Source organism: Malaclemys terrapin, chromosome 3 (assembly GCF_027887155.1).
Source record: "Malaclemys terrapin pileata isolate rMalTer1 chromosome 3, rMalTer1.hap1, whole genome shotgun sequence".
Taxonomy (NCBI): Eukaryota; Metazoa; Chordata; order Testudines; family Emydidae; genus Malaclemys; species Malaclemys terrapin.
In genome coordinates, this window is record NC_071507.1 from 194,408,473 (window position 1) to 194,430,239 (window position 21,767).

The 21,767-nt window shown below is 49.9% G+C and overlaps 1 protein-coding gene across 1 annotated transcript; it reads left to right on the top strand.

Moving 5' to 3' along the window:
• Positions 1 to 2,595: 2,595 nt before the first annotated feature.
• LOC128834651 (opsin-5-like) lies at positions 2,596 to 21,537 on the top strand. The gene is made up of 4 exons (XM_054023599.1): positions 2,596 to 2,668; positions 7,869 to 8,162; positions 10,302 to 10,633; positions 21,066 to 21,537. Exons 1-4 carry the CDS (start codon positions 2,596 to 2,598, stop codon positions 21,411 to 21,413), a joined length of 1,047 nt encoding a protein of 348 aa, XP_053879574.1. The 3' UTR covers positions 21,414 to 21,537.
• Positions 21,538 to 21,767: the final 230 nt, after the last annotated feature.

A 21,767-nucleotide genomic window follows, 5' to 3' on the forward strand; every position in this document is an offset into this window, starting at 1 on the left:
CATCCTGGTGCTGGAGCTCCGGGGGTCACTTTGCCTTTCAAGAGAAGGGAAGCACCGTTTTGTGAGATTCTGTACAGGAGAGCATCTTTGGTCCGATCCTTGAGTTGCTTTAGGGGTTCTTGACAACAGCTCTGCTTTAAAAGGACAACTTTGTTTGAAAAGGGTGTGAGGCTTGCGTCAGTTGAGAATGAGATATATAGTTAAGTGGCACCAGAATACTGTAGGCAGCTAAGCCCATGTCATCTCATGGTTATGGTGGGAGGGATAGCTCAGTGGTTTGAGCATTAGCCTGCTAAACCCAGGGTTGTGAGCTCAATCCTTGAGGGAGCCATTTAGGGATCTGGGGCAAAAATCTGTCTGGGGATTGGTCCTGCTTTGAGCAGGGTGTTGTACTAGATGATCTCCTGAGGTCCCTTCCAACCCTGATCTTCTATGATCTCTCTCTGTCCAGTAGTGTCAGGGGGATATTAAAGAGAAGAAGGGATAGTATGGATCCCTGTGGGACCCTGCAGATATGAGCCTTTGGAGAGGAGGAGCAGATACCTGTCATCCCACCTGCTTGCTCTTCATGCATGGATACCTGGATTTGCATCCGGTAGAGTCCCTTGAGGGCAGTGCCAGTGGTCCCCAGACTTTTGAAGGTCTCCCTCCCCTGCCCTGCCCCAGAGCCAGGAGCAGCAACGTGGTTGGGGGTGGGTGTGGACACAGGTAAGGGGGCCGCAGCTGGGTGTGGGTCTGGGTCTGGGGCCAGGAGCATAGCCAAGGATGGGGGCTGGGAGCTAGGGTTGCCAACTTTCTAATCCCAGAAAACCAAACACCCCTTGCCCATCCCTGTCCCTTCGAGGCCCCGCCCACCGCTCACTCCATTTCCCCCATTGTTCACTCTCCCCCACTCTCACTCACTTTCACGGGGTTGGGGTTAGGGTGTGAGAGGGGGGTGAGGACTCCAGCTGGGGGGTGCAGGCTCTGGGGTGGGGCCATGGATGAGGGGTTTGGGGTACAGGAGGGGGGTCTGGGCTAGGGCCAAGGGGTTCCGAGTGCAGGAGGGGGCTCAGGGCTGGGGCAGGGAGTTGGGATGTTGGGGGGGGGGGTGTAGGCTCCAGGTGGGAGTTTGGGTGCGGGAGGGGACTCCAGGCTGTGCCGCCAACCAAACTTTTAACGGCCCAGTCGGCAGTGCCAACCAGAGCCGCCAGTGTTCCTTTTTGACCAGACGTTCTGGTTGAAAACCGGACGCCTGGCAGCCCTACTGGGACTGGAGCCAGATGCAGGGCTGGCAGTGGGGGATGTGGCTGGGGGCGGGACCGGAGCAGAACTGGGGGCAGGGAAGGGCTGGGTGGTGCTCCCTCTGCACCCCCATTGGGGCTGGCCCAGGCCCTGCTGCTCCCCCCCACCCCCAAGGTTCCTCCATCCCCCCCTAAGGGAGCACGCCCCACACTTCGGGTACCTCTGAGCTAGGCTAACTCCCCTGTCCATGGCAAAGGCCAAATCTGCAAGCAGAAGGGATCTTTAGACCACATTTTAATGATCAAAAGTGCCTCAATTCATTCTCCAATTTTACACCCACAAATACCCAGTGCTCTTTTATAGCACTTATTATTTGATCTCCATCTACCTGGCTACCCTCACACATCTGGTAGTCAGACACCTAATAAGTGCTATAAAATGTACCTGCTAGACTGATATTTAACATGCATGTACAAAATCAGAGGGTGCTTCTGTAAAATCAGGACCTTCATAGATGAGTTACTAGGCAGGAATCCGCGCTACCAGTTTCGGATCTGGAGCCAAACTTCCGCAATATTTATTCTGATTTGGGAATCTGGAGTCGAGGTGCGGACTATTATAAAGAGGGGCCAGCTGCACAATCGGGAGCTGATGCTAAACCCCTTGTAGTTTGAGGGGTTTGGATCTGGGATTTTAGTTTGGACCCATCCCTAGTAATGACACACCTCAGAACAGTTAGTTCTGTCCTGGGTCCTTGAACTGTGCTCACACATTCTAGAACCAGCCTCCGGCAGCCCTACCTGCTGCAGTGGGACTGAGACTCCCATGCGCTGGAGCCGTAAACACCCTGCCTATTGTAACAGGGCAGAGCAAAGAGAAACCTCCTCAGCCCTCTCAGCTCCATGCCTGAGAAATAAAGCAATAAAAAGCCCCCTGCTCCATAGCGTCTATTTCCCTAGAGATGCTGTTGGATGAGCTGCAATTGCTTTTTGCCCACTGCAGTACACTGAGAGGGGATTTGCACTGAGAGGTTGCTTGACAAGCCACAGAGCCGAGTGGGTGTGGGTGGAGGGAGGCTCTGAGTGTGTAACAGTCAGGCTGTGAGTGTGTAACACTGGCTGTGCCGAGCTCTGACACTCCCCGGGAGGAGTGCTTTCCCCAGCTCCACTCTCCTCATCTCCTGCCAGGAAGCACAAGGGAAATGGAGAGATGAGAACACACAGGGGGAACCCTTCACATTGACTGCACCCCACCTCTCTGCCTGCACCTGCGGACAAACTCCACACAAACCATGAGGAAGAGCCTCTTCACCGTCCCTCCTAGCATTGCTTTGTCTTTGATTTAAATCTTTACCCACTTCCACAAGGGGCCATGGAGCAGCAATATCTCTCCAAACTCCACCCCACAGTGGATTATGGAGCAGGAGTGTTTCTTCTGATCATAGGTGAGTTCTCCCTCCTCAGTCACTGATGCTTGTTTAGGGAACAGGAACTTCCAGATTGAATCAGACCCATGGTCCGTCTAGTCCAGTCTCTGACAGCGGCCAGTACCAGAAGCTTCAGAGGAAGGTGGGATAATCTACCCCTCTCTCCCACCCCTGGTCTCATCCTAGTCTCTAATAGTTAGAGATTGGCTTGAGCCCTGACGCGCAACGTTTACTATCCCTTCCAGAATTTGTGGCCATAATTTTGATAATTAACTTTTGCCAGCAGACGTTCTCCTCTGCAGAACCAAGATTGTAAATCACCTGCCTTCATTTCAGCATCCTGGTGCTGGAGTTCTATGGGTCGCTTTGACGATCAAAAAAAGAGAGGCAGTTTTGTGGGGGTCTGTACAGGACAGCATCTTTGGTCTGATCCTAGAGTTGCTTTGGGGTATCGTTTCTTCTTAAGAACAGCTCTGCTTTAATAGGACAAGCTTGTATAAAAGGGTGAGAGGCTTTTTAAATAGCATGTGAGTTTTGCATAGGCTATTTGTATATTGTTTATTGGCTATTTGTGTTTTTGAAGGTAGATTTACAATGAAGTACAGTACATGGGTACATATATGCCACACAGAGTGTGGCTTCAGCTCAGGATCGTTATTACTCGTGGGCTTCTTGCATGCTTCTGAATAGCATCTTAGTGATCTGTTTGTTAAGGCTGGGATTTTTCCAAAGAGCCTAAGGGTGTTAAGCACCCAACTGTCACTGAATTTCAATAGGATTTGACTGCTTAGCTCCATTAGGCTCAGGAAATCCCAGTCTAAATTCCTAGCCCCACAATAGGTGAGCGAGGGAAATAGCTAGTCAAGGTGTATTTCAGAAATGATAATGTGAAGTGTTATAGAGGAAGGGGAAATATGTTCCCCAGCTGGGGATCTATGGAAAACAAGGAACACTGTTTATTTTTCAGAGGTTGGACATTTCTCTGACTTCTTCCCCTACAAATACATCACTGCATCTTATTCATGAACCCGCTGCTACAGTCTTGCTTTTACAGCTAACGGGAAGGCATTGTAAATCGTGAGACTCTGTTGTTTCCTCTTTTCATTGCTGACTGTAGAGAGCGGGTTCACTGTAAAACTTTAGATCAACCTCGTTGCTGCAGAACCGTGTTTGCTTGGAAAGAAAACAGACCCGATTGTTTGCTCTGGGTATTTTGGACAGGCTTTAGTAATATTTTGGCAAGAAAAATGACACTAGAGTGTAGTGGTTTGCTAGGCGAAAGCATCCTCCGAGAAAGAGGGAATGACATTTTGTTCTAACATCCCCTGTGCTCCTCTTGGGTCAGCTAGCCTGCTTTTATAGGAATTTGCACCTTGTGACTATTTTCATCATTAAAACAGCCTATCCCTTAACAATAGACTCTTAGTTCAGCCTAGGATTTAACTGAGGCCTTGGCTACACTGGCTGTACAGCGCTGCAACTTGCTGCACTCAGGGGTGTGAAAACGCCCCCCCCCCGAGCGCAGCGAGTACAGCGCTGTAAGTGCCAGTGTAATCAGAGCCTGCGGCACGCTCCCTCGCAGCGCTGCAAGCTATTCCCCTCGGAGAGGTGGAGTACTTACAGTGCTGCGACTACACTCGCGCTTCACAGCGCTGCCGTCAGGGCCGGCTCTAGGCACCAGCCGACCAAGCACGTGCTTGGGGCAGCCCCTCAGAAGGGGCGGCCAATGTTGGGATGGCGGGGCGGCGCTCGAGGGGTTTTTTTTGTTTGTTTTGTTTGTTTTGTTTGTTTTGTTTTGGCCGGGCAGCGCGGGGGTGTTTTGGCGGCGCGGCGCTGGGGGGGGGGGGGGGGCCTTCGGCGGCGCAGGGGGGGGCGGGGGTTTGGGCGGCCCGGTGCGGTGTGGCGCTTGGGGAGTTTGGCTGGTGCGGTGCGGCGCTGCGGGGGTTTGGCTGGCCCAGCGCTCCGGGGGGGTGGGGGTTTGGGCGGCCTGGCGCGGTGCAGCGCTCGGGGGGGCGGGGGGGGGCACGGGTTTGGGCAGCCCGGCCTGGCGCGGTCCGGTGCTCCGGGGGTTTGGGCAGCCCGGCACTCGGGGCGGGGGTTTGGGTGGCGCGGCGCTGGGGGGGGGGGGGGTCTTACGGCAGGGCGGCACTCTTCTTTTTTGCCTGGGGCAGCAAAAAAGTTAGAGCCGGCCCTGGCTGCCGTGACAGCACTGGGAAGTCCTGAGTGTAGCCAAGGCCTGAGGGAGGTGCTCAGATACTACCCTGATGCGGGTGGTATAAGGACCGATATAGGATTGAATACAATGTATGTTAGCTCAGTCTAAAGCCTTGTGAAACTCCATCAAAACAAGGTTAGTTTGCAAGTGCTAAGCTGATCCAGTTAAAGCCTATGCTTCCCTAACAGTTTAGCACATACTAAAAGTACAATTACTTTGTCTTGGTTAGAGTTTTAAGTGCTATCTAGCTAACTAACACCATCTGACACCGCACCCTTAGCTCCTAGTCTAGCCATAGCCATAGTCAGAGTGTAAAGGAACAGACTCTGATGTTAAACCATTATTATGGGCTTGGGAGAAATAGGAAGCATGCCATGTGGACATAATGGATACCATGCTACAAGGTGTTGAGTAGCATCCAATCCCCAGGGGTGTTGAATGCACTCTGAACAACCCACGTGGCACTTAGCGTAATGTCCAATCAGGCCAGCTAGAGTTACCATATTTCAGGTTCCCAGAAAGAGGACACTGCTGGAGGGAGAGGAGCTAGAGGAGGTACTGTACGGGCAGACTTTGGCAAACCAGTAAAGTGCTTGAAACCACTATGGCTTATTGTTAAAAAGCAACCTAGTCAGCAGGCTGTAAAATGGCCATGCAGCTTGACCAAGGCAGGAGGGGAGGGGGTTTTGGGTGCCACAGAAAGGGCAGCTTGACCCCTTGTCCTTCCTGATAAGAATTGTGTTGAAGTTGCTGATACATGCGTTTTAAAAGAGTAGGATATGCCCCAGGAGTGTCTATTGAGGTCTCAAGGCTGCAGACTCTGGAAAAACCCACACCTGGTTAATCAATAATCAGAAGGAACCTCTTGCTTGAAACTGCTTACTTGACAAGGTTTCTTTAAGGGACATGTCATTCTATTACTAATGTATAAATAAGAGGACTCGTTTGGGGACTCTTTGGGACTGGTCTCTCCCTCGGGATGCAACTTGTGTTCCCCACCGGCAGATGGGCTGCCACTGTGCCACTCGAGAGCCACACTCAGCTTTGGTAATTATCAAGGGTTGGGGGTGTTTTACTAATCCTGTTGCGGACGTGTGTAAGTGCTTGAGTCTAAGTAAAGTTTAGCTTTAAGTGAAAGCACTCTTGTGTTGTCCTGTTTGTGCCAGCCATCTATCGGTCGGACAGCAGTGTCTCCCATGATTTATTTCCTGACACCACCTCACACAGAGTAAAGTTACCAAGAGCTTTGGATTGCAAGAACCCTGGGTAACAGTACCTGTGGTGGGGGTACTCACTGGGGGTGAGGGGCAGTGTCACTCCCTTTCATGGTGGCAGGGTGGCTGGTGCAAGCCAAGGATGCAATGACAGCCATCAGTCAGCACCTCTGTGGGACCCCCTCTTGAGGGCTGAGATCCCGGGACTAGGTGGGTAGAATCCGGCAACTGTGGCTTGCAGGAGAATGGACCAGTCAGGGGAGGGGAGGGCAGAGGACGGGAGGGCAGATGCAGAGGCGGGATCAATTGGGAAGTGAACCAATCAGGGCTTTTTTGGAGTGGCCGATTGTCTGCTCTGCAAAAACTAGGGACATTTCCTGTTATTTTAAAAATACCGCTGGAGCAAAAAGGCTTGAAAAAGAGACGTATGGTAACCCTAACTCAGAGCCCAGTCCTACAGCTCTGCATGTAGAGGCCTGGGAAGGTTGGGTCCTGAGGTCAGGAGAGAGAACTTTGTGATGATTTCAGCAAAGCTAATAAAGCTTCAGAAAGGAAGTTTATTCAGCAGAGATTTTCACTAAAAGAAGCATTACAAAAATTGAAGAGTCTTATTAGGTGAAGGGTTAAATTCTGGTCTTTCCTCAGTAAAGTCACAAAATAAAGCAAAGGTCTGGCCCCCAAATCATTGTGTTTTGAATATCACAGGCCCAATTCATTGGTATGTCTTGGCAGTTTTGGGCGGTGCCAGCAAGGACCAGTTAAGCCAGGTTTGTGGCTGCTTTGCATTGCAAGAGCTGTACAAATAAGCCAGATCAAATCAGGGAATCTGGCACTGTATATTTTAAGCCAGGCACATTTCTGAGGACTAGTTCTTTAGTTTTTTAAGATCTCACACAAATCATATACAGATGGATCAGCACAGATCCTCTAGGCTAAGAGTGCTTCTAGGTACCACAGGAAGGTCTGGGCTTGACTCTTAGCTCACCCTCACTGCTTTTACACTAGTGTGGCCCCACTGACTCCAACAGACTGACACCATTGTAGAGAAGAGATGCAGCTGCAGGCAGGTCCCAGTAAGGACAGGGGGCAAAACAAAATATCAGGTGCCTGGCTGCAGCAAAACACCAAATACTGTGACGAATTCTGCAGCGTCCTGTCACTAACAATGTCTGTTCAAGTCAGCTGCGGGGACTGAACCTGGGACCGCCTGCTCACTTGCAAGGATACATGCATTCAAGACTGTGAAGGGCTTTGATGAAAAGCTCTACATAAGAGCCAGGTATTATTATTACTACCACATGAACTTGATGACCAGGCCCGACAGCTTACAATAGCAGATGCAAACCTCTGTGTTATCTAGCCACTAGAGGGAGCCAAAGAGCCACATCGTTAGCCAAATGCCTCCAAGTCTCCCAGCGCACCTTCGCTCTGTGTCTGCAGGGACGTCCTTTCAGAAAAGTTCTTGTGGGGGAGGTGCGGAAAGCACAGTCATGTCAGCATCTAGAACATTACATGTGTTTATTTCATATCCTGCACAGTCTGCGGGGGAGGGAGGGGCGAAAAGCGGAAAGACATAATGGAGAATATAGACCTATGAAAAGTCGGGGGGAGCAAACCAAGGTTTTGGGGGAGGGCAACTGCCCTCCTTACAAATGGCACCTCTATGTGTCTATCTTTTAGATAGGCCAGCGACTGGCACTGGTTGTCTTTCACAGCTCAAGCACATCACTGGCATGTCAACAAATACATCGATCATTATTACTATCTACACTGTTTTCTCCCCTCTCAGGGATCCTGACGATTCTGGGGAATTCAGCAGTCCTTGCTACTGCAGTGAAGCGCTCTTCCCGTCTCAAGTCACCCGAGCTGCTTATAATAAATTTAGCCGTAACGGATCTTGGAATGGCCATCAGCATGTACCCGCTGGCCATTGCCTCAGCATGGAACCATGCCTGGCTGGGAGGAGATGCGTCCTGTATATATTATGCCCTGATGGGTTTCCTCTTCGGCATCTCCAGCATGATGACCTTGTGTATGATGGCTGTGATCCGGTTCCTTGTAACCAACTCATCCACATCTAATAGTAAGTAATAAAATACAATACTGAAGAGTGTCAAGGCCGGGTCGTGGGCAGCCAGACCTAGTGGTCAGAGTTGGAGTCCACAGTCAAGAGTTGAGAGCCAGCTGGGTCAGGATACTGGGAGATCAAAGGCAGGAGACAAACTTGGGATCAGAACCATGAGTCGGTAACCTGGGTCAAGCCAGGTCAGGATACTGGGGGGTCAGAGACAGGAGTCAAACTGGTGATCAGAGGTGAGAAGCCAAGCCAGGTCGGGATGCTAGAAAGTCAGGCCGTGGGAGATGCAGGAGGAGGAGGCACAAGGTACACAGTCCAGGACAGGGTGGATCCTGGTTGTTCAGACAGCTTCCTGTTCCTGGCTTAAATAGGGCAGGCAGGCCAATTGGCTGCTTTGGGACTCCGCCAATAGGACCTCAGGGGCGGAACTTCAAACTGTGGCTGGACTTCATAGGTCCTGGGGTCAGCAGTTGTCAGCAAGTGGAGGGCTGATGCATGGCTGCTCCTGTGGACCTGGGTCATGACAGTGAGTCATCCGGAGACCATAATAGTAGAGCATTGGGCTATTATGTTGAGAGAGCCAGTTTCAGGTCATAAGTGGCTCCCAGTTCATCTTGCTGGCTTCTGAGGATCCTTTCCTTAGGTGCCTAATGCGGGACTGTGGATTACATTAGGTAGCTTGGGACATAGGAGCTAGGAACTGCAGCACCCCAGTACCTTTGTGGATATGGCCCTAAGTCTCTGTTCCTCAGTTCTCCATATGTCAATGCAGGCGATTCCTTCCTCCCATCCTTTTTCTGTCTCGTCTGTAGTTTCAGGGAAGGGGGTGTCTCTCACTAAGTACATGTTCAGCATCTAGCACAACGGGGCCTCTAGGTGCTGCTATAATACACATAATGCCACAGTGATGGATGTCAGACCAGAATTTGGTACTTATCTGTCCTGAAACTCAGAATCTTTTAAGGTTTGTCTCTCCCTGTTCCTTGGTGACCTGTTAGGATCCCCACTCATTGTGTGGTTGGAAGCTGGGCATTTCATTAAAGTGATATCTTTGAGGTCCCCTGAAGGAAGAGTGCAGTAGAAGCCACTCAGAGCTATAAGCAATTTGATAGCCCCTCTACAACAGGCTACTGACAGCTGTTTCCAAGTAGGCTGCACTTCATTATCTTAAATGTGTTGTCAGCTGTTCTTAGGGGGAAATGAGTAAAGAAACCATATGGTAGAGGAAGAGATTTGGCTTCAGAACAAAAGAGACAGACAATAGCCTCTGGGGTGGGGGGAAGCAGAGTGAGTCCACCATGACATGTGACCTGTTAACTAGAATGAGTTGGTTCTACAGGGCATCGCTTAACAGGTAACGTTAGCAAAGCACCAATGAGAGACAAAGGCCTAGTTCCTGGCATTGCTAAAGCTACTTTGCATTGGCCTGGATTTCCTGGCTACAGGGAAATTGGGCTGGTCAGAACCACTTCCTGACTCATGCATCCCCTACCTGCAAGGAGCTGGCTGGGAGAAAGGGGCCTAACCAGAATGCTGCACGCTGGCAATCCTGGCCTGCTGGCATGGCCCCCTGTAGGCTGGTACGATTCTAGAGTAACAGCCCTGCAGCTGCTCTTAGTTGGTCCAGGGACTAGATTGGCATTCAGAGTACATCTACACTGTGATAAAAGACCTGAGGCATCGCTGCAGCTGGCCTGGGTCAGCTGATTTGGGGTCACGGCTCTAAAATTGCAGTGTGGATGTTCGGGCTCGGGCTGGAGCCTGGGCTCTGAGACACTCCCCGTGACATTGCAATGTTTAGCTCTGTGGCCTGAGCCCGGGCTCAGAGACTTGGTGCTGCGGATATTTTATCAGAGCATCGATTTACCCGCAGTGACCCAACGATCAGTGATAGCTCAGCCACCTGTGCAGCACCATTCCCCGGCTGCATTGGATGGGAAAAGGCCAGTTTGAGGATCTGGCGCAGAGGGCTGTGAAAGCCAGGGCACCTCCTTGATTTCAGCTGTGGTTGGCATGGTACAACAACATTGATACATCCGAGGGCAAATGGGTCCCACAGGGCAAATCTTTTATTCCTTTAAACTAGCCCTGAAATCATGGGGTTAACGTGAGATTCATATGGACTTGCTGTTCCTTTCCTTCCAGGCAATACAATCAACAAGACCGCCGTTCGCATTTCGATTGCGTTCATCTGGCTGTGCTCGCTGCTCTGGGCCATTCTGCCTTTGCTGGGTTGGGGTTATTATGGCCCCGAACCGTTCGGCATCTCCTGCACGATAGCGTGGAGCGAATTCCACAACTCTGCCAACGGCTTCTCGTTCATCCTGAGCATGTTCATCCTGTGCACACTCCTGCCTGCGCTGACCATCCTCATCTGTTACTTGGGCATAGCGTGGAAGGTTCACAAAGCATATCAGGAGATACAGAATTTTGACAGGATCCCTAATGCGGCTAAGCTGGAAAGGAGGCTGACACTGGTGAGTGACCTGAAGAGCCAGAACAGGTGAAAGCAAGCAGGGGCCCTGTGTGCCGTGACCCTTGCAGGAACCCAGCTAGCTCCCTTCACACTCAGTGAGTGGGAATCTCTTGCCCACATTATTTTGCACCTATCTGATGATTTGTGGCATTTCTCCAATCTGATCCAGCCAGGCTGTTTTACATGGGTAGCACGTGAACCCCCCATTTGGGGAGGCTAGCCCCCAGCCCTGCCCCTTCTGCCTGCGGCCCCTCCCATTCCACCCCCCTTTCCTGCCAGAACCCCAAGCCTCCCACAGCAGGCAGAGGAGCCCCGCCCCGAGCCCTAGCCCACTGGCTGGCCCGAGCCCCACCCACCTCAGCCCGCCCACTCAAGGCCCAGCCGGCTTCGAGGGAGAGACTGAGGGAGGGTGGGAAGAGGAGCAGCATGGGTGGGGCCACAGGGGAAGAGTGGGACGTGGAATGGAGGCCTCAGGGAGGACCCATAACTTAGCTGTTTGGGAAGGTTCAGCCTCCCCTGGCCTACTATACTCGTAGCCCACGCTGTTTTTATAAGAGACGCAGAGTATCTGAGAGCTTATGATGATTCCTTTCTGTGGCCTAAGAAGCCAGAAAGAATTGTGTGCAACTTTCCAAGCACCTAGGGACTCCTCCCCCATCAGCTCCAGACAAGCTGACAGGTGCACCGCTCATACCTTTTAACCAGTGCTAAGATGTGGGAGATCCAGGTTCAATTCTCACCTCTGTCTGACATTTGTGCTTGGGTCTCCCACATGCCAGGAGAGTGCTGGGCTGTGGGTTAATGTATACGGTGAAAAAGCTGCTCTCCTCCAGAGGAAAGGTGGGCAAAATGACATTTTTGCCTGCTACACAAGCATACGGTGTGGGTTAACTATTCTAGCTATGCCACGTCTCGAATAGAAAATATGGTTTGGAGACAGAATTTGGGTGAAGTACTTTAGCCTGTGCTGTGCAGCAGGTCAGACTAGGTGATCACAGTGGCCCCTTCTGGCCTTGAAATCCATGAATTCATGTTGGAAAGTGCTTTGAAAACCTCAAATGAACCCTAGTGTTGCCGGCACAGGGGCCCGAGGACAGCAACAGTGAGGTTCGTTGCCCGGAGTGCTTCGCGCCAATAAACATACCGGGGTGGAGAAACAATCAAAGTTTATTTGAGATCTCAAAGTGGTGCAAGGAGACAGGCAAGTCTCAAATCGAGCACACCAGCAAAAACAGTTTCTCTCTTCTTTATACATTTTACAACTAAGCCCCCCCCCCCCCTTCCTACCACCTCCCCTCTACTCCCCCTCCCCTCTCTACCGAAGGCCTGTTTATACATTTAAGCAACTAAATCATTCTAGGGCTATAAATCTAGCTTGTTAGTAACTTCTCTCTAAACAGTTATTTGGTCCTGTTTACCCTTAGTTTATTACCCCTTCCCCAACTAGAAACATGCAAACCTCATCATTATTGTTTGGTACCTGAAATGAGCAAGGTCGTAATTGCTAACTAGCTGTTTACACATTCCAATTCCTGTCCTTGGCTGTTGAGGTCGATCAGAGTTAAACATGGAAGGACAGAGTTAAAACATGGAAGAACTCTGGCTTAGGCAGGCCTAGTAACCCCAACAGTTCCCTCCTTTGAGAATACTCAACAAGTTTTTGGCTGAGTTTTCTCATATTCTATAGACAAGATACGATTGAGTGCCATGGAGCTGGGGTTCTCAATGAGAGAGTATGCTGGGATTTCTGGGGAACGGGGGGCACACAGCTTACGGAGGAGCAATTTAAAACAAGCAATCAGGAGGAGGGTGACCAGGCACAGTACCACACCTGTGAGGAGGAGATGCACAAGGCTATTTCCCAGTCCTCCCAGGTTGGGCAACCAACTCCAAAGGGAATCAAAAACTGTGGGTTCTCTTTCCTGAGCCTTCCACTGCTCAAAAGCCTGTTCGGTTGACAGGACGTGCTTGTTAATGTCCTGTGAGTTTTCTGGGACAGAAGTACAACATTCACTCCCAATAAGGACACACACCCCGCCCTGGGAGGCTAAAACATAATCTAAGGCCTGTCTGGTTTGCAGGGACAGCAACCGGAGCTGGTAAAGCTCTAAGTTAAGGCTTTTCTCTATGGCCAAGGTCTCATTGGCATACTTGGTGAGAAACACAGAGAGCCTACAATAAAATTGAGCCAGTCGTCCTACCCCATAGGATGGGAGAAAGATCATACCTAATCTATCTCCTTCTGTAATGGGCTCTGGGGTGGCATACAAAGATCTATGCTGCCTGGCGTGGCCAGGGGGCAGTTTAGGGAGGACACGAAGGGGAGGGGCAAGATATCCTAGATAGCAGCTTCCATATCACTGATGCGGTAGCCACTTATAGGCAGAGGTACCGCAAATATAAAAGGAGTGGCCATTCCCTACCAAGCCATTATAACCGCTACTCCACCTATTTACTTGTCTGTCATTAAACGATCCGAACCGGGCAGTAGAGTCGGATTTGCTGTTAACATAGACAGGGATGGAAGCATCACTGTCAGGGGATAAATAATACTGACAGGTGCTATTCCCAGCAAACCAGGTGTGATTGCTGGACTTAAACTGTCAATAGCACACCAACCCAGGGGCCACTGGCCGTAACCTAATAGGGGAAGGGATATATGTTGAGTTGGCCTGCGGGTTCCAGGGGTCGTCCCTTAATGCATACTGGGACTCAATGGTACAGTTCTGTGACAAGGGGGTACCTGAGGCATTTTTTCCCCTACTGAACCATCCCCAACAGATATCTGACCAATTCTGGGGAACCACCCTCCAGGGTAACCCTGCAGCATGGTGTGGGATTTAGGAGCATACCCAGCAGCTGGAGAGGTTAAACTCTTGGGTAAAGCAAACCTTCAGGGACTCATATGTGTTTGTCTCTAAGTTAGTAGGGATTCCTTTCCATCCTGCATGTGCCTGGGGGAAACGGGAGTTAACAAGAGGAGTGTCCCTATGGCAAAGAGCACCACTATGGCAGACCCTGGATCTGAACTCGTATTAGGCAGGTGATCCTAGGGCCTAACAATCACAATTCCCCAAATACCCACAAAATAACAATTACCAATAGTAAGCAGATTAAAAACAAAAGGGACCAGGCCACCAGGTTAGGCCGGTCCTGTGAAAACAAACACAACCAACGCTCAGAGGTCTCGCAGGGAGTGCGCTGTGACTGTCCAAAGAGATCACAGGGCATTCCCAGCAGACACTATTGTCGTCTGAATAACAGCTTAAGGTCCCAAATCATTGCTGGCAGTCTTCTCTGCAGGCTGGACGGTCCACCGTTCAGGAGCAGGCACTGCTTTCAGACGAGAGTGATGAATCCAGTTTTTGTGTCCTTCAACCTTTGCTGCTGTATGGGAGACCAGCAGGACGGTGTAGGGTCCCTTCCACTTCTCTTGGAGAGGCTCGTCCTTCCAGGTCCAGACGAGTATGGAATCGCCTGGCTGCAAGGAGTGGATCGGGGCATCCAGCGGGAGAGGCTGCAAATCTCTGGTATACCTGTGGAGAGAACAGAGAACAGTAACAGAGAGCACATGTACTGAGATAAGAAGCCACACCCCATTTCCCACTCCCCTGCCAGAACCGGTGTACCATTCATAGGCCATGCCCTTCCAAACATAATCTCGAAGGGACTGAGCCCTAACCTGCCCTTAGGGAGAGCGCGAATGCGGAGCAGAACAAGGGGCAAAGCATCAGGCCACTTAAGGGAAGCCTCTGGGCAAACCTTTGAGAGGTGCCGCTTAAGCGTCTGATTTGTACGCTCCACTACCCCACTGGCCTGCGGTCGCCATGGCGTGTGAAGCTTCCAGGGGATCTGTAGGGCATCCGATATCTTCTGAACAACTTGAGATGTGAAGTGTGTTCCGTTGTCAGATTCCATCCACTGGGGGAGCAATCTGAGCCTTACTTGGTGCTACTCGATATCCTCGAAGTCCAACGAAGTTCAGGAGGCTCACAGTGGCTTTAAGGCAAAAGGTTAGACCCACTGCAGCAATTAACAAGTCATCCACATATTGCAGGAGGAGGACTTTGTCCTTGTTGTCCCACTCCTCCAGATCTCTAGCCAGGGCCTGGCTGAAAAGGAGGGGGGGGGGGGATTTTTAAATCCCTGAGCCAGAACTGTCCAGCAAAGCTGCTTCCTAACCCTCCTTTTGTCCTCCCACTCTAAGGAGAAAATCTCCTGAGACTGGAGGTCAACCGGAATCGTGAAGAAAGCATCCTTTAAATCCAGGATTGAAAAATGGGTGTACTGCCCCCCTATAGAGGCCAACAGTGTATACGGATTTGGAACAAGGGAGTGTAGGGTCTTAACCCACTCATTAACTGCTCTCAGGTCCTGGACCAGCCGGTATGTGCCATTGGGCTTTCGTACAGGCAAGATAGGAGTGTTCCAAGCTGACTGGCATTCTCGAAGTACCCCACACTTTAGGAACTGGTATATAGTTTCCTGCAATCCCTCTCTGCCTTCCCTTTTGATCGGATACTGCTTAATTCGCACTGGACCTTTTCTTGGCAAGAGCTGAACAGTAATAGGAGTATGATGGGCTGCCTTTCCTGGGATCCCTGATGCCCATACCAGAGGAAAAACCCGCTTCTCCCACTGACTCCACTCTGGGGCTTGCATGGCTGAGGTCTCAATTGCAAGTGTCATTATCCAGGCATCCTCTGGAGGTAAGGTGAGGCTTATTCCATCTTGAGTGAAATGCAGGGTGGCACCTAAGCGACAAAGCAGATCCCGTCCTAATAGTGGCGTTGGATAATCAGGGAGGTAAACCAGTCTGTGAGATAGAGTTCTGTTTCCCAAAGCACATTCCGCTGGGGCATATACTGGGCACTTAGTTCCTTTCCCTGTGGCTCCCACCACAGTGAGGGGGACTCTGCCACAGGCAGCTGCAGGGGTCGGTTTACAGCAGTTCGTGCAGCTCCCGAGTCTATTAAAAAGGTCTATGTCTGAATCTCCCACCCGCATTTTTACTCGGGGTTCCAGGGGCAGGATAGTCAGTCTCCCCTGACACCCCTATTCTTGATCCTTCGCTGCCATCATAGGGGTACCTTCCCTTTCAGGGCACTCATTTTTCCAATGCCCCTCCTTTCGGCATATGGCACACTGGTTGCGACCCAGACGCCTTTCCTGTGAGCCAGGGCGCCCACGCCCACATCCTCTCATTCCCCGGCCCCTTCCACCTTCCTGAAATCTTCCCCTGCCACCAGCCTGTACTGCTGCAACCATCATTTTCACTTGCCTCTTTTCCTTTTCTCCCTCGCTAAGGCTATAAGCCCTGTTTGCAGTTTCCAAAATCTGTGCCATTGTCATGCCCATCAAATCCTCCTCTTTCTGCAGTTTCCTTTTAATATCAGGGGCAGCACGGCTGGTAAAGATACCCTTTATAATTGCCTCAGTAGCCTGATCATCAGGGTTTGCATTAGTAGTTTGCCTGATGGTATCCCGAATACGCTGCAGAAAAGCAACCGGACTCTCTTTTGGCTCCTGTACTAGCTCATATGGCTTAGCCCAATTGTTATGTCAGACAGCTGAGTGTCAGAGACCATGTAATAGGAGCTCCTTGTATACAGTGAGACAGGTGAGATCTGCCGGCAGGTTGGGATTCCACTGGGGGTCTGCTGTAGGGACCTGAACTGCAGCAACAGGAAAGTTTGCTGCGTCTGCCTCATGTCTAAGCTGTGCCTCCTCTCGTGCCTTAGACACAACCTGATTACGCTCCACCTCAGACAGCAGGGTCCGCATAAGGACATTACAGTCATCCCAGTCAGGCTTATGGCTAGCCAGACAGCCTTCAAAGACCGAGATAAACTTGCTTGGATTCGTAGAGAATTCCCCTGCCTGTGCCTTAAAAGCTGCTAGGTCCACTGGGTTAAAAGGCACCTGGGTATAAACCTGCATTGTAGTGGCTGGGCGATTTTCTGCTCCAGGACGGGCTATCCGAGTCTCAGTAATTAATTGATAGAATCCCACCGAGGGGGCAATCTCTGGGACCTGAGGCACCCTATCTTTATACAGTGGGGGTGTTGGAGCCGAAGGGGACACCGACTCTGCCATTACAACCGGGGGAGGGTTCTGAGGACTAACAATAGTTACTACCGAACCTGTCGGAGTCAAATTACACTTTTGCAAAAGATCTGATCTATCTCTTAACAACATAAACAACTGTACATACATATGTTCATTCCATTTACCCGTGCGCTGACAAAACAAAAGCAATTGAAGGATCGTATTATAATTAAGTGATCCCTCCGGTGGCCACCTTTCCTGGTCCTCTAGCTGATATTGAGGCCAGTCTACTGTACAGAATCTTTTTAATTTACCTTTAATCAACGGATCCGATCCAAACACTTTCCAGTTCACCAGAATGCATTCTAAGGGCGTACACCTTGCCCTGCCTGCAGTACTCTGTCCCTGCCCCATACTCTAGGGAGACACTGGGCGTCCCCAGGTCAAAACAGGTAAAGTCCCCACTGGACTGTTCCTACCTTATCCAAGGGTCTGGTTCTGCACCGTCGCCCACAGCTGTTTCTCCACTAATCAAGCGCGTTGCACCGTTGTGCCCTCCGGGGTCAACCAAATCACGTCTCCGCCGAGGCCCCCGATGAAGTCACCGGTGAGCTCTGGGCGTCGGTCGTCGCCGTAATCCGTCGGCCGCCAGGAGGGATCCGGGCAAGGCTAAATTTCAGCCTTGAGCCCACCAGGGACGCCAAGACTGTTGCCGGCACAGGGGCCCGAGGACAGCAACAGTGAGGTTCGTTGCCTGGAGTGCTTCGCGCCAATAAACATACCGGGGTGGAGAAACAATCAAAGTTTATTTGAGATCTCAAAGTGGTGCAAGGAGACAGGCAAGTCTCAAATCGAGCACACCAGCAAAAACAGTTTCTCTCTTCTTTATACATTTTACAACTAAGCCCCCCCCCTCTCTCCCCCTTCCTACCACCTCCCCTCTACTCCCCCTCCCCTCTCTACCGAAGGCCTGTTTATACATTTAAGCAACTAAATCATTCTAGGGCTATAAATCTAGCTTGTTAGTAACTTCTCTCTAAACAGTTATTTGGTCCTGTTTACCCTTAGTTTATTACCCCTTCCCCAGCTAGAAACATGCAAACCTCATCATTATTGTTTGGTACCTGAAATGAGCAAGGTCGTAATTGCTAACTAGCTGTTTACACATTCCAATTCCTGTCCTTGGCTGTTGAGGTCAATCAGAGTTAAACATGGAAGGACAGAGTTAAAACATGGAAGAACTCTGGCTTAGGCAGGCCTAGTAACCCCAACACTAGCATGGAAGGGCTGACTGTTATTTTGTAAGATTAGGGAACAAAATATTAATTTTTCCTTGATGAACAACATAAAGGACTCTCCAGTTCAAAGAACTTTTATTTCCTTAACTTCCACCTGCTGGTGCATAGTGTAATTTGTCATTATTTTATTCCCTTGTATGCTACAGTAAACGGAAGTGCCTAGCCCAGATTCTGGGTACCCTTTGAGAAACTACATATCATAAAATAAGGAGGCTCTAGCAATTACTCTAGGATAACACTACCCCAGAAGCAACATATGGCCAAGATTAATTTAAGGCCCGGATCCTAAAAGGCTCCTAATTTCCACTGATTGGGAGTTAGGTGCCTAAATACCTTTGAGGATCTGGGCCTAAGAGAGCTACAAGGTTAGAAGTGTCAGTGTTGCCAACTTTTGTAATTTTATTGCAAGTCTCACAGAATTTGGTGTTTTTCTTAAAGCCCCAGCTCCTGGAGTCACGTGATTACCTGAGACTCAGCTTTTATTTAAAAGAAAAGTTTCTAGCCTCATGGTTGCAGGGAAAAGCTGGAAAAGGTGACTCATAAAGGCTCAAGAATCATAAGGCAAATAGAGAACCCAGAATGGTGGTGTGTGTTTTTTTTTTTTTTAAATTTTCAAGATTGTAAAGCTGTTCTACTGATTTTAGGGGCCTGACTCATGAACTTTGAACACTTGAGGCTGGCAATTGTGGAGCCTAGAGTTCATGAGCGCAGATGAGAACTCATCACTTTTGAAAATCAAGCCACTTATTAGGAACCTTAAAAAACAACAAATCAGGTTCCTATTTATTTAAAATCTTGGCCAAATTTAATAAACATCACTACCCAAATCACCTCCAGAACTGCCCTCCCTTCTAACCATCCTTCAGCCTCACCCATCTCCTAAGTCCCCAGAGACCAGGGAGACAGCTGGGTCTAGCAGCACACCTGGACATGGAACAATGGGAAAAGCAAATTCTGAAGGTTCAAGGCCCTAATGGGGCGTACCCTTCTAGCTGCCCTGACTCTCTCATACCCTCTGCTGACTGCAGCTGTGGCAGCCTCTCCTGGGGAGAGAGGCAGCCTTCTAGATAGTCATTGTTGTTTTAGAAAGAAGTGATAAAAGCATTGATGCCTAATTACTCTTTGGGGGAAGTCATTACTGCGTGATTCCACCCCATAGTTCTACAAATTTACATAATTTGTTCTCCCCATCCATTGGACAGCAAGGTACGTCTCCAAAAATTTTCCATCATAGCTTTCTTTTGGGGGGGGGGGAATAAAAAATTGGGGTTTTGACTGAACAAAGCTGTTCATTAAAAGTGTCTTCTCTGTATGGAAAACGGAAATATTTTGAGTCAGCAATGCCTCGTGAGAGTTGTAGTTCAGGGCTCTTATACTTCCATTCGCCACCGTGGTCTACAAGCTGCATTCATTTCTTGGCCTCAGCTGAGCCGGCTACCAAGGCAAACCAATTAGTGCCATTCCAAAGTGCTGGGTTTCGTGTTGTGGACGCTTGTCAGTATTCATCAATTCAGAAAGGAGACCTAGTAGTTAGGGTCACAAGGGTTTGATTTATGCTCTGATAAATGACAACGCTCTGATCATGCCCTATCACTGGTAAGACCCAGCTGGCCTCCCATCTCAGGGGTAGGTGGTGCATGTTAGATGCACTCATGCACTGTGTATGACTCACTGATCAGTGCACCTCCCCACCCCAGCAGGGCAGGCTCTGTTCCTCCACTGCCTGCTGCTGACAGCCAATCTGGCTTTGCGGGAATTTGCTTCTTCTTGTGGCTTGGCCCTCCAGCCAGGTCAAGTTCAGCCCCCTTCTGGGGGAACAGAGTCCCACAAACAATGTTTGATGATGACCTCAAGCCAGGTCTTCAGCCCCCAACTATGAGCTCAGTGGACTTTCTGTCCCTTATCTCTGGGCTTTTAATAGTCCTTACACCTTGTACTGGGGGCTTTCACACCACTCTCCCTGGTGGCCAGCAGAGGAACCCAGACCCTCCCTCTCCTCTGGGTTCCAGTTCAGGGACCCTGTAGCAAGCAGCTAAGATTTGCTCCCTCAAGCTCCTTGCTGCTTCCCTGTATCATTTCCTGCCTTGCCCTGTCCCTCAGCCCTTTTTCCCCGCTCCCTTCTGAGCTCTTCAGAGTCTGTTCAGACTCTTGTAACAAGCAACTCCTCCAAGGCCTTTCTCCCTGCAGGGCCGCTTCCTGTCCTTCCATCAAAGCTCTCCACAGGGCCTTGCTCCATACCACTCAGTATCTCTCCTGGCCTTTTGCCAGAATTCCCCCAAACCTTCTCCCCTCAGGGCTGCCAGCCTCTCTTTTACTCCCCTGAAATCCTTCCTCTCTATTAGCCACCCAGCTCCTTTCCAGCTGGGCCAAATCCTAAATTAGGTCTGGCCCACCCTCCAGGTGCAACTAACACACTCTTTGCCAGAGTGGTGTACACACCCCATCACAGGAGTGCAATGATTACCAAGAGATGTCCTGTCTCAGGATCAGAGCCGTGATTCATTAATGCATTCTATACATGTAACTACCACTGTGGACAAACATTCAGAGAGCACTTGGATCCACATTGGTTTCAACAGCATAACTACCCTGCCATGAATTATAGACCTCATGTACTATGCTGCCCGTTAGACCTACATTATACAGCAGTGCCCCTTATTTATGTTTGTCTAAAAGTATCTCCAGTCATGCTGAAATGGGTGTAAAACACGTTAAGGTATCATTTTGAGTGGGGTTCTGCCTTGTAGCCCTACAGTATTTTTAATGGACATAGAGACCGGATGGTGCTGAGTAAGGCCGGTCAAAAAATTTCCATCAGAGCTTTTTTTTTTTCTGAGGGGGGGGGGAATAAAAAATTGGGGTTTTGACTAAACAAAGCTGTTCATTAAAAGTGTCTTCTCTGTATGGAAAACGGAAATATTTTGAGTCAGCAATGCCTCGCTAGAGTTGTAGGTCAGGGCTTTTATACTTCCATTCGCCCCCATGGTCCAGGCTGTCTGGCCATACTACACCTCCTGTGACGTACGACAGCCAGGGAAGGGAAAAAGCAGTGTTAGCTGAGGACTGAACACACTGTGCCTTTTTCAGATGGCCGTGCTTGTCAGCGTCGGATTCCTCGGCGCCTGGACGCCCTACGCAGCCGTCAGCTTCTGGTCAATCTTTAACTCCAGCAATTCTCTACATCCTGTCATTACGCTACTGCCGTGTCTGTTCGCCAAGTCTTCAACAGCTTATAACCCTTTCATTTACTACGTCTTCAGCAAAACTTTCCGGCGTGAAATTAAGCAAATGAAGTGTTGCTGTGGCTCGCGAGCTCACTTCTTTAACACAGAGAACTCGATCCAAAACCACGTGTCGATGATGTGGATGGGTAGAGAAAACATACGTGCTTGTCCAACTGCAAAGGCGAACTACGGGGAGGCCTCAACCCAATGAGCAGCAGAGCTGGCTTTACAAACAGAGCAGAAAAGCTTACTTCATGCTGAATTATAGGGAATCAGTCCGAGAGGGCCGCCATGATGTACGTTATGATAAATTGCTGTTGTAAATTGAGTGAAATGTTGTAAAGAACCATGATTTTTTTTTTTAAAGTTAAGCAGCAAGGAAAGAGGTGTTTTGAAGGACTTTCACTTTATGAAAATTAAAATATCGGTGGATTCCCCTCCACCCTAAACCAAACAAAACCAGCTTTAGCTTAACTACTGTGGAGGAATAAGTACGATGCTTGAAAGAGAATTTACTGATTTTTATTTTTTTCCCTATGCTTCTGACTTTATGCTGGAATCTCAT